The sequence below is a fragment of the Grampus griseus genome, assembly GCF_964374135.1.
Source record: "Grampus griseus genome assembly, chromosome: 3".
In the NCBI taxonomy this organism is placed as follows: Eukaryota; Metazoa; Chordata; class Mammalia; order Artiodactyla; family Delphinidae; genus Grampus; species Grampus griseus.
This window is the reverse complement of record NC_139019.1, coordinates 89,115,165-89,128,918: the sequence shown is the minus strand read 5'-3', so window position 1 is coordinate 89,128,918 and position 13,754 is coordinate 89,115,165. Positions and strand designations below refer to the sequence as shown.

The window sequence follows — 13,754 nt, the reverse complement described above, 5'->3', positions numbered from 1 at the left end:
AATCTGGTTGGGGGCCTTATGGTAGTTCTTTGTAGTATTCCTACAACTTTTAAGTTTGAAATTATTCCAAAATAAAAAGTAAACAAAATATTAATGGGGGTGGGGGAATTTTATCCCTAACAGAAGAATACTTTAAAATAATAAAATATTTAGAAATAACTTCAATAAAAACATGTATATTTACCATAAACTACAAAATTGTACTGAGAGATATGAAATATTTGAAAACAATTACATACCATGTTGCAGAATGCAAATATTCGATACCACAAAGATTTCCAGTAGTCCTATGTTCTTATGAGTTGTATGAACATCTGATTTTATCATTCAGAATACCCTTCCCCACTTCTTGCTGTAACAGGATACTTCTTCCCCATGGAGGATGCATTCACATGGTTCAGGCAAGGCTGACCCTGCCCCAAACCACTTTCCCCACATGATCATTTCCATCAAATTAACCAGGCCTCAGGGATTTCAGCTCCTTTAACTCTGGCCTCAGTAAACTGGCTCAGAGATAAGCGCCTGACCCAAAGTGGGTCAATTAGGTAAGGTATTAAGGAAAACTCCTAATTGTTAGACCAAGAAGATCAGAGTCCTGGTTGTCTACGGCAGAGTCAAGAGCCAGTATCCCGATGACATAATCTAAGTCCTCTGGATCCAACCTTACCTGAAGCTACCCTATCTCTGGAATTCTCAATGACAAAACTAACATTTTTCTCTCCTTTTTTCTTTCTTTGCTTAAGCTAGTAAACTAGGTTTTTGCCTTTTATGATCAAGTGTCTTAACTAATATATAATTAAAATCCCAGGGGGATAGTTTTAGAAAAAAATACTAAAATTAATAAATAGGTAAAATTGATAAATAGGTGAAACAAGGTAGATGACCCTAAGAGTGACCATATTATATCTATGTAACTGAGTTTATGATCCAAGAAACATCATAAATCAATAAAAAATAAATTATTCAGTAATAATCAGTGCTAGAAAAATTAGTTATTAAAAAAAATAAAAAGCCCCATCTCACATTCCCCAAAATTAATTTTCCAAAGCAGTCCAAATGAAAGAGAAAGATACGAATACATACCTAGATTTTTTTCCAGCCACTGATGTCCTTCAATTAGTTGGTCAATTAAGGCAAAATAATGTGGAGCAGCTTCATCAGGCATAACCCAGCCACCTGTCACAATTTCAAACTGACCGTTTTCTAGTAAACTAGGGAGAAAATAACATAAGAGTTTACATTCACATATATAAGAAAAGTTCAAATAAAAATGTAAGACATCATAAACATTAGAGACAGCCTTTACATGTAACCAGTATTCACACTAGTTGTTAATTTTTTTTTTTTAAACCAGTGGATGAATTTCAACTTTGGGACCCTGGTGATAAAGCGTCCTTAGTAAAGTATCTGCTCCTCCTGCCCTAGGCAAAGCCATGCAGGTCACTCTGCCAGTTCTATTTCATAAGGGTATAATCTCCCATACAACTTCAAAGATTCCTGATGTCAGCAGCCACGTCTGATTTACTTCTGGATCTGGCCGAGCACCTAGCAAATACCTGAGTATATGCTTGATGAATGTTAATTGGAGGACTGTCATTTTAAGCACAATATTTGTTTCATTACACCTATGCTGAAAAATCAGGACTTATTTTAGTACTTCTGACACTGATAAGTTAATCATGCAAACTACAGAAGTAATAAAAATAAAAGTAAAGCTAGTAAATATCACATGCTTCTGGGAATACAGAAAACATTATAAAGCACCCTGCTCCAGTCGATTATAATGTAGGCTATATAGTTTATCTTTCATTATTGAGCCAAAAGCTCTAACATTATCATCATCTGTTCATTGAGTGCTCTTTACCATAATACTTCACAAAGTAACTAGACCACAGCCCTGGAGAACTAAATTGTTACAAGAAGATACCTTCCTCAGAGACAGAAAAAAATCATCAACTATCAAAAATTTGAAGAACTACCTGAGGAAGTGTAAATGGCCAGAACTTAAGCAAGCCTTTTAAGTGCCACAGACTTCTGAGTTTGCGACAAGGTGGTTTTGAAAACGATGTAAAATTTCAGAAGCAAAAGCAGCTTTAATAAGGATAAACATCACGGAATGCCTATAGCTAACAGCCAAGCACCAAGCCAAATTTAGTTGAAACAGACCAGAGGCATAAAGAATAAACATTTTCCTACAAAGTATGTAACAGAAGCCACAGCATTAACAGAACATCCAATTTTTTCAAATATATGCATGATCATAGAAACAATGACAGAGTGGATAATGGACACAATTTCTAAAAATGAATGAATACATGAGTGATTTCCTTGTATAAAATAAAAAGAGATTACATCTATATTACCATGGGGATCACCAAATAATACAATTTCATATGGAGAATATGATGGCTCATTATATAGTGTCTAAAGAAACTCCAATGTTCCAGTCAAACCTCAGATTCTCACAGGCCCACATCAAGAACTTGTAAGAAAGAAGCTGGAAATTTCTGAAAATTGTATTTCTTTAAGAACACAACTAAATCCAAGGCTATTTTGTCCCACTCTTACTGCCTATGGGACTTTGCTTACAGTTAGTTCTTCTTGTCTTTCTGGTGATTGCCTGATTTAGCCACACCCTGGAAGCCATGGACCAGTCACACCCCTTATGCCTATGAGCAGTATTCGGAAGCCTGAGATGTCAGGACAGATTTGGGACTTAATCTCCAGTCATCAAATATAGAAACTTGACCTCCTTATCTCAGTATTCCAATAAACAGATCTTCTGGAAAATATCAGAAATAAATTGGTCAAAACAAATGCTTTGCTGCTCTTGAATAGAGAATAGAAACTATAAATTAAGTAATCTTAATATTAAATGGAAAAAAATAACTCCACTGATGGAATTTCTCACCTATATCAGTTTTATTTTGCTACATATTCCCTGTCCCATAGGCATAAATGGGCTCCAAGAAACAGCCAACCAAGCAAAGAATGACACATATTATATTTCCTCAGCTCTATCTGTGAATAATTTATCCCTTCCCCCTCTGCATGATGCCTGAGATGCTACTGTGATTGTGTACAGAGTTCTTATCTGTACACAATGATTACTTTAAAGACTATCCTATCTATTACTATGGGGGAGACATGAAACCCTCTCACTCATTAATATGTTTTTCAGGATTTTCTTATCTATTTTCTTCTCTCCTGTCTTTCCCAACATGGCTGATCCCAGCTGCCCTCATTTCTCAGCTCAAATAAAAGTCTCTGGGACACCCACAAAGTCTCTGGGCCACAGAGCCTAAATCAACACTCCCACTGTACCTCCACACTCTATCACACAATAGTATTTTTCACAAACCAGAATGGCCTTGTTCATTTACTGCTTCCTCTCCCTCCTCACCCCACCCACCATTATAACATAAGCTCCAAGAGAACAAGGACCAGGACATGTTTTGTTCACTTTTCCAGGCCCAGCACTGAGAAGCTTACTTGGCATTTAATGGGTACTCTCTGTTGTTAGATGAAGAGGGAATGAGTGAATGAGATTCTCAGTTTAAAATGAGTAGTAACATAAAGTTTGTTATTAGATGAAGTTCACAGACATATGCAAAATAAGTTGAACAGGGAAGGTTAGTTAAAAAGGAGTGTGAATAATATAGGTATAAAGTGACATGACCTGGAATATGATTCATGTAGGAGAAATGAACGGGGAGGGAGAGAGAGGAGATGCTTCATGAAGCATCAGTGGGAATTGAGAAATATCTTGACATAGAAGAAAGGATTAAAGTACGAATGACTTAGGGTTTTGATTCCAGGGGTCTAATGGGGTGGTGGTGTTAATACACATAGACAGTGCAGTTCAGTTGAGAAGGGAATCATTTTGCAGTAATAAATATAAATTTGGATAAGGCTATTTGATGTGACAGTGAGGCAGCCAAAAGGACCTAACTGAAAAAGAAAACTAAGTTTAGGGGAAAAGGCCAATATAAAATTAAGTTTTGGAGGAATGAAACAAAGATGAAATAGAGAATGATGGGAAGTCTGGAGAAAACAGTCAAAAGGAGAGTTAAGGACCAAGCAGAAGGACAATATAAGAGGAAATTGAGGTGAAAAGAAATGTTAAAGATAAAAAGGTCAAATCTGTGACTATGACCTGAGACATTCTAGAAAAGAGTAATGAGGCACAACCTGCACTTCTCCTTGGTAAAAGTTGTTTTCATAGTTTAAAAAGCTACCATATAACTGTGACTTACTCAGAAATGGACACATCAGTACGTCAGAATATAAAGTTGAGAAATAAATTTAAAAAATTTTTATATTATTAAAATAGCCATTAAATTAGTGGGGAAGAATGGATTGCGGTTTGTTTATTTTTTTTAATCTTCAGTCTGAGTGATTTAAAACAAACTCATAAGAAAGCCAAAATATTATGTCGTGGAAACCAAAGGACTGATATTTGAAATGGCTCACACAGGTTTTTAATAAAAACTACATGAGGAGGTCACAAGAGGCATAAGTGATGTTATAATATCAGGCCAGAAAGAACTTAGGTTTTAGTTTTTCTTAAGAAAGTTTCTCTAATCAGGTAGAACAAAAGGGAAGAAAATAGACAACATGATTTAAGATATGAAGCAATGTGACAATGAGTGGACACCTGGCCAAATAATCAGGTTAGTGAGTACTCCTATTTCACTCAACTGCCTGTTCTCCCTAGTCTATACATATGAATGGTGAAAACCAGATTATAAACCAGACATTCTTACAGGCAGGAAGGTCAGGCTTGATATAAAATATTCACTGTGTTAGGCAAAAACACATGCCACTTGACCAGTTAAACAAACAAAAAATACACGTGCACACATAAAAACTGCAGAAGTGCACACATTTGCCACGTTTACCCCTGATTTCTAGAACATATGTGATAAGCACTTAAGAAGCACCTGAAGAATGACAGGAAAACAAAATGGTCCAAATATACATGAGGAAAACACTGACCTAATGACTGAAAAGCACAGCCACCATCATCATCAGGTAGTGATAGGTACAAAAAGTAGGCCTGACAGTCTTACAGAAACAACACTCCAGGAAATACTGAGAAAAATATTTATAAGCAATAGCAGAAAAGCTATGTTAGCCTACAAAAGGTACCATATTTAAAATCGCCATTGTTAGCAACACAAAATAAAATTAAGACAGACTGCAAGCTGTATATTCCACACCTTCGTAATTTTTTAAAAATCAGGTAATGGGAAACACCTATAGAAAAAGTTACTTAGAATAAGTACAGGTGCTTCCAAGTATTTCCACTCACTTAGTGCTCAACAAGCATGAATTGAGCTAGTTCTCTGCAATTGTCAGGGGAGTACAACAAGGACCTACTGTATGGCACAGGGAACTATAGTCAGTATCTTTTAATAACCTATAATGGAAAAGACTCTGAAAAAGAGTATATATATATACACACACACACACATATATATGCATAACTGAATCACTTTGCTGTGTATACCTGGAACTAACACAACATTGTAAATCAACTATACTTCAATAGAAGGTTGTTCGGAAAAAAAAGAAAATGGGCATACTACTTATACTACTTTTAGGAGAGCAATGCCTATTGTTTTAATGATAAAAGTGAAAGGATGCAGAAAATTGTAAATAAAAGTTACCCAGATCTAATTCCCCAATAACAACCACTGTTCTAACTCTGAAAAAAAAAAAAAGTGAAGTACAAAATCAAAGAAGATGTGCCCACCTCATAGGGTCTATTGCTTAATTTCTACCAAGAGACGCTCTGGTTTCTGGCAAATTTTTTGCATAAATGCTCTTCCTAATATTTTCTAATAAACAAGAGATCCAGAAACAAATGAAAAGACTGGGAAAGAGAGGGAGAGAAAGAAGTATATACGTGCAGCAAATCCAGAAAATAGGAAAACAGGCACTAACTTTCACAATTCACAACACCCTTACTTTTTTAATTGGTTGATTTGTAAGCCATTATGTACTTCTCTGTTTCTACAATTTCTCTGCTTGAGAATCTGATATAAAAGACTTAAGAAAATACTGATCAAAATTAAGCTGAGTATATCTGTCACAGCTCACTTTGCCCAAGATCCAGAATTTACATTTATGAATTTACTTGCCAAGCACAAGAAGTTGCGAATCATTTTCTCTGAGTGTCACTTTTTCCCCTATGTAGACACAGCACACATTTGAAATTTAGTCACACACAGAAGGACAGTCTCAAAGAGCTTTTTTCCCTAATGGGAAAATTGTTACAGATAACTTAGTAGCAAACAATGCATTATTTAGCAAGCTTCAAAGAATCACAAATTAATTTTACATGAGAAAACGAGTTGAATTTGTGTGGGGAAATATGAAATAATACAAGATGATGTATGGTGATTCATTATTAAATAAAAAATTAGTTAAATGGAAAATTAAAAAAGATGGAGGCTCTCAATGAATCAATTAATAGGCTAAAAGCATTTGCTCATCAGATTATCTGACTCGTATGACTTTCGTGGGGAATATCTAATAAGAGAGTAAAAATAAGATTTGTTTTAAAAACCACTCACATAATAATTGGGGAAACTGATCATATACCTCTGAGTATTATAGACACCCATTTAGAGAATATACGAGGGACAGATGACCAATGAGTCATCTCCTCATTTCTTCCTCACTTCATTCCAGCCATACCCTTTCTTTGAGTTTGCAGTCCATGCTCTCTGTCTGGAATGTTTTTCCTCCCAGTATTTACCTCACTGGCTCATAGCGGATCTATCAGGAGCCTTCTCTGGCCACCACACTCCACCCAAACCCCACCTAAGTTGTTATCTTTCATAAAATCCAAAATTTTTCTTTCATAGCATTTATCACAAAATTTAATAACACATCTGCATGTTTACTGTCTTTGTCCCTCAATAGACTGTAAGCTCATGAAGGCAGGAATCATATCTGTTTTGCTCGCCATTTAAATCTGGGCGTTCCTACTAGAAAAGGGTACCAACAACCCAAAAGAAAAGCAAACAAAAGATATGAAGCAGATATTTCAGAAATAACTAGCTCCTGCAAATGAAAAGAAGTTTAATATCACTCATGAGGAAATGCAAATTAAAACTTCAGTGAGATCAAAAAGTTGTGTAACATGTGATGTCAAGGATATTTACAAATAGGTATTGTTACTTAAGGCTGGCAATAACTATCAAATTTTAAAACGCATATATACTTTTATCTATGCTCCTTAAAATGAAGTCAGAAAATACATAAAAATAAATAAAAGCACTGTACAGTCAGCCCTACATATCCACAGGTTCTGCATCCACAAATTCAATCAACTTCTGAAGGAAAATTTTAAAAAGAAAAATATTTCCAGAAAGTTTCAAAAAGCAAAACTTGAATTTACCACACACTAGCAACTATGTACATAGCATTGACATTGTATTTACAACTAGTTACATAACATTTACATTGTATTAAATATTATAAGTAATCTCAAGATGATTTCAAGTACACAGGAGAATGTGCGTAGGTTAAATGCGAATACTACTCAATTTTATATAAGGATTTGGGTATCTGGGGTAGGTTCTGCAAGGAACCCCCTGAGGATTATCAACGGATGACTATATACACTAAAGATAAAGATACACTTTATGCATTCACAAAAGACCAGAAACAAAACTACAGGGTCATTAATCAGGAGAAGTTACATAAATTAAGGCCCACTTGCAAGAGGGAAGAGATATGGGAACATATGTATATGTATAACTGATTCACTTTGTTATAAAGCAGAAACTAACACATCATTGTAAAGCAATTATACCCCAATAAAGATGTTAAAAAAAAAAATTAAGGCCCACTCATAACAAACACTTTTATATAGTTTTTAAAAAGAAAGGTTCCTGAAAGGTTCTCCAAGATATATTAAGTTTAAAAACCATGGTACAAAACCCATTAGGGGCTATTATCCAAAAAAAAAAAAAGTAAGAAAAGAAAAGAAAAACAGGAAACCGGTGTTGATAAGGAATGTGGAGAAACTGGAAAGCTCAGGTACTACTGGTGGCAATGTGAAATGGTGCAGCTGTTGTGGAAAACAGTACGAGACTTCTGTGAAATATTAAACATAGAACTGCTATATGATCCAGCAATTCCACTTCTGGGTATATACACAAGAGAACTGAAATCAAGGACTCAAACTGATATTTGTACACTCATATTCATAGCAGCATTTTTACAATAGCCAAAAGGTAAAAACAATCCAAACGTCCATTGATGAATGAATGAAAAAACAAAACATGGTATATTCATGCAATGGAATATTATTCAGTCCTAGAAAGGAAGGAAATTGACACATGCTTCCACATGGATGAACCTTGAAGACATTATGTTAGGTGAAATAAGCCAGACACACAAAAAGACAAATATTGTATGATTCTACTTATATGGGGTACCTAGCATAGTCAAATTTATAGAGACAGAAGGCAGAATGGTAGTTGCCAGGGCAGAGGGGAAGGGGAATTATTAACAGGTATAGCATTTCAGTTTGGGATGATGAAAAAGTTCTGGAGATGGTTATGGTTGCAAGACAATGTGAATATATGTAATGCCGCTGAATGTCACACATAAAATCATTAAAATGGTAAATTTTAAGTTATGTACATTTTACCACAATAAAAAAAAAGATGCACTCAAAAAAAAAAGCACAATGTGCATATCATGCTATCATTTGTATAATATGTATGTGTCTTTGCACATATGTACATGCACATATTTTTCCTGTGTATCTATAAATTAGATAAGCATCTGGTCAAAGTAGCGGCCTCCTGTGAGAAGAGTTAGATGCCAAGAAGACAGGAGTAGTCACACCTTACCTTTCATTGTATACCCTTTATATATTCAGGCTTATATTAAAATATGAATTAAATAAAATTTTTTCTGAACTATAAATGTTATACTACCCTGATTTCTTCTAAGCACTAAAAACAAACAAAACTATAGCATAAAATAGTCACAAAATTTTATTTAAGAATATTTCTTATATTAGATGATTGAATTAATAGTTTGTTAAGTTTTAATAATTAGATATACTTTAAATATTTCACTGTATAGTAAATATTACTTCATTTTCTCACTTTTCTAAAACAAACTGTTCATTCAAATAAACCAGAAAATATATGAGGTTGAAAAATAAAATTTAAAAATCCACTCAATATCTTGCTATAAATGCATAAAGGGTTATGGTAGGCATAGTTTTTAATCAATTTATTTCACTTAGTACTATATACCATGAACATCTTTCCATCTTAATAAACAGACATATATCATTATGTTTATGGATGTACTGTATTTCTAAAGTATTTATAATTGAGATATAACAACACATAATATACATGTGTTCAGTTTGATGTATTTTGACAACTGTTTATACCCCTGTTACTACCCAAAACAACTGATATTTGTACACTGAAGACATAGGCTATTCCCATCAACTCAGAGAGCCTTCTGCCCCTTTCCAATCAATTCCTACCTCACTCCCCCGCCAACAAAAAAGACATTCTTACTTAGTGATTTATATCACAATAGATTAGTTTACTTACTCTCAGACTTCATAAAATGGAGTCATACAATACTCTTTGGTGTCAGGATTCTTTTGCTAATGTATTTGTTAGATTCATTCATACTGTGTATTTCAGTAACTCATTATTTTTCATTGCTGAGTGGTACTCCATTGTTTAAATATGGCACAAAATTTTAATCCAATATCTTATTGATGGACATTTGAACTGTTTCCTGTTCACCAAAACACTGGTGAACATGTTTTTACTTTTCTTGGATAAATTCCTAGGAAGGAGCTCCCAGGTCACATGACGTATATTTAACTTTGGAGAGAATTCCAGTTGCGGCATATTCTTTTCAAGTCTTGGTGTTGTCAGTCTTTTTGATTTTAGCCATTCTAAGGTGTTTGGGATAGTATCTTGTAGTAGTTTTAATCTGCATCTCCCTGACGACCACATATTACTCAGCCCCTGCATGCACACCCTCCCCTGCACTGTTGCAGCCTAATAAACTTCTTTCAGGTGTTTGAACATGCCATGTTCTTGCTAATCCCTGGCCCATAATCACAATTCTCCTCTCATAACCTGGAATTCCTTCCTCACCCTCTGCCACCCTCTTTATACCTGGCTAGTTCTAACAGCCTTTCAAGTTTCAGCTTGAATACCACCTGCTTCAGGAAGCTTTCCAAGACCCACTTCTTGCTTCCATAGAAGAAAATGCTTTATTCTGATACTGTGTTAATTATATTGTCTTCCTTGCTCTGCCCTGAGAGTGGGGATCAGGTAAGTCTCACTCACTTCCTGTATCCCTGGAGTCTAGCACAGTCAATATTTGTTAAATAGATGACGGAGAAAATACAGGAAGGCTTTGGAGATGAGGTAATATTTCAGCTGAGTATTGAAGAATAAATAGGATTGAGATTATCCAATGTACAAAAGGAAAAATATATTCTCAGCTAAACTCATGGGCAAGTTCCTAAGAAGCAGGAAATAACCTGTGACTGAGGACACCCACGTGGCTCAGCATGGCTAAGAGGGGGGTGTGAGGCAGGAAGTGATCTGAGGTAAGGGTGTACAAGCAGGGAGGAATCAGAGGACAAAAGCAAGGATGTGCCAGGCAAAGGAGGTTGGGCTGTACCTTTTGACAATGAATTGTCACTGAAGCACTTGAAAGCCAAGAAGAGACATGGGCAGACTCATATATTAGAAACCTAATTCTGTGGGTGAAATGGAGGACACCTGGAAGTGGCAAAGCTGGAAACAGGAAGACCAGTTGGAGGTTTTCGTTAAAGCAGGAAACAAGAGTAAGGGGGATAGAGCGGGGGCGGGGGGTGACTGTGCAGAGATACTAAAAAGGCACAGCTGACAGGCTTGTGGGGACTGACTGGACGACATGAACAGCAGACCGAAAGGCAGAGCACACAGTGGGCAGGAGCACTGGTTCTGGGGTGAGCCTTCCTGGTTCTGGTCCTCAGTCCACACTTAATTGCTGGGGGACCTTAGGTGCATTCCTTACCACCTCTGCATTGGTTTCCTCAGCAGTAGAATGAGAATAATGAAGGATCTTAACACATAGGGATGTTACAGGATGGGCTGAATGAATACATCTAAGTGTTTAGAACAAGCCTCCTACGTTGAGTACAGAGTAAGCATTCAATAGTGTTAGCTGTTACTGTTACCCTTAACTAGGGAAGAAGAACGAAATTGAGGTTGGAGCTTTAGATCTGGAAGCAGCCCACACACCTGGAAATTAAAACAACAGTGTGGCAGGGCATGCAAAATGAGGAGAACCAAAACGGTGCTACCCCACAGAAGAAAACTGGGATATTTAGGAAAGAGCAGAGGAGGGAGTCAGAGGGATGATGACAAAGGGATGTTCAGCAATGCAGGACTAGAACCAGGAGAAAGAGCTCTGGCTCACAGAAGACCAAAAAAAAAAAAAAAGGAAAGAATTTTAAGGAGAATGGAGTGAGTGGTCACTGTCAATGCTGCAAAGAAATTCTCCCAGAGGACTGAAGAAGTATCCAACAGACAGAGCGGCTGAGAAGTCCTCATGGCTTTTGCCTATAGCTGATGTAAATGAGAGGTGAAAGCAAAGCAAAGACACCTCAATCCAGATGAATGGGGATGGGATACATACTTTCTAAAATAAATGTACACCACTGCTTCAACTAGTAGAATCAATGTTATTTTAGACACTGGTTTGATTCCTTTGAGAGACTGCTTTGATTCCTTTGATGAAATGCTATGTATCTTTAGGCTCTAAACTAAATCCAAATCTGCAATTTACTCTGAACATCACAAGACACACTGTAACTTCTCACTGCTCTGCAAATTTTACAGCAGGCTTTGGTTAAATAGCACAAAATCTGACCTGTATAAAATGTATAATAAATTAGCTAGTATAAGAACTTTAAAGGTATTTTTTTTTTCTAGTGAACTCATAATGCAGAATGCATGTAAGTTTGCAAAATGTAAGTTTGGATTTGTATTATTTGTATTACTTAAGAAAGTAATCTCAAACTTTTCTCTGATTTCAATAAGCAGAGATAGTTATAAGGACAGGGTAGAAGGTTCACTTAACTATAAACCTAGGAAAAAAGAAGTAAGAGAATGGTAGATTAGATAAAGACTTTGCGGTCTCAGCAAAGCAATGAAATCCAGCAATGCAGTGAAGACACAATATCTAACGGTACCCTTCTCCATTCACACATTTGGAGCCTTATGTTATACCAAAAGGTCCACACAGAGAAGCTGGTCAAGATTCTGGCAAACACATAAACTGTTCTAGGTTCCAACAGCCCAGTGCGCTTCTCAATTGAACACTGGTCTCAACAGCAGAAGCAGATGCAATGTAAAAACTCTTTCAATGTCTCAGAGCCCAGAGAGGAAAAATGAATATGTAATATGCTGGGTGCTAGTCAAAGGAAACGCTAAGGCTAATGTTTCAGCTGTTTGACTCTGAATAGGGTTCACATTTTGATGTATTATAAACGTCATGCAGTACTTAACTGCATTTAGCCAAAAAGTATTCAAATAGAAAGCCTAAAAAGTAAAAAGGTTGTTAGCATACCAGTCATTTTCAAAATAAAACAAGCGTAGATGGAAAATGTGCTGATTATAACAAGGTAGTTTCTTTTAAATCCACTGGATATGTGTTACAAGTAGGAACCATGACTATACTTGATTAAATTACTCTGAGTCACACAAAATAAAAAAGCTAGATGTTGTTTGCATGGATCTCCCTTTAGTTAACCAGATTTTCATTTTTGAAAGCTGACAGAGCTGAATATTGCTGCCACAGGGGGGAAGAATCAAACAAGTCATTGCTAGCATAGATTATGAGGATCACTTGAGTTATGTTTCTGTTAAGTTCCCACAATCAACTGATATTCTTCAGGGACAATAAAAGCTTACACAGAACTCTGCTAGAATTAACAGGTTCTTCTCTTCAACAGGTAGCTTGCAAATTTAGGTACAGATATTTAATCCACAGACTCATCTTCAAAAACAAGCCATTGCATAAGCATTACAGTAGTAGTCAAAAAAATTCTATCATTAATGCCACTTAGTACAAGCTCAGAATTTTAAATAATGGGAGCAAACCTATGTATCTATTAAGTTTTTCTGTTTGTTTGTTTTGTTTTTTCTGGAACCCACCTCTCCAACAAAGGATTTGAGGAGAAATATATCAGCTAGCTTTCTTGGTCGCAAGCAACACTGACTGACTGAACAGGAAATGTATTGGGGGACAGTCCTGGGTACACAGAACTGAGAACAGGCTAAAAGTCCAGGCTTAACAAAGGACTGGAAAAAAATGAGAGGCCATGCTACAGGCATGACAGGGTCCGTGACACAGGACAGGAAGAATCTTGCGGATGCACCAGTGCTGTGAGGGCTGACCTGCAACCTTCCCTCCATTCTGCTTCCCTTCTTTCCATCTCTTTACCCTCGCTTCACTCTAAAGGCTCAAAACCCTGGGAAATAATATATTGATTAGCTGAGCTCATCATCACTGACCTATCTGACCTGGGGCAGGACAATGAAGGATCTGACTTCCGTGTTTGGAGACCATTTCCTAAAAGGAAATCAGGTGAAATGGATGGGAAACAAAGTGTTTGGTTAGAAAAGGAAGGGCTTTGAGTCGAGTTACACTCTCTGTTTTGAAACAAATTCCAGGTGTGGATACATGTT

General features: G+C 36.3%; 1 protein-coding gene across 1 annotated transcript in view; it reads right to left on the bottom strand.

Annotated features, from left to right (window-relative positions):
* The window catches only part of MAN2A1 (mannosidase alpha class 2A member 1), a gene marked incomplete at its 5' end in the record, with an annotated part of 159,180 nt that overhangs the window by 96,753 nt on the left and 48,673 nt on the right, over nt 1-13,754 (bottom strand). Inside the window, one exon of the mRNA XM_082651000.1 lies at nt 1,084-1,211. Within this exon, the coding sequence (XP_082507126.1) occupies nt 1,084-1,211 (128 nt within the window). The remainder of the gene's footprint in view (nt 1-1,083; nt 1,212-13,754) is intronic.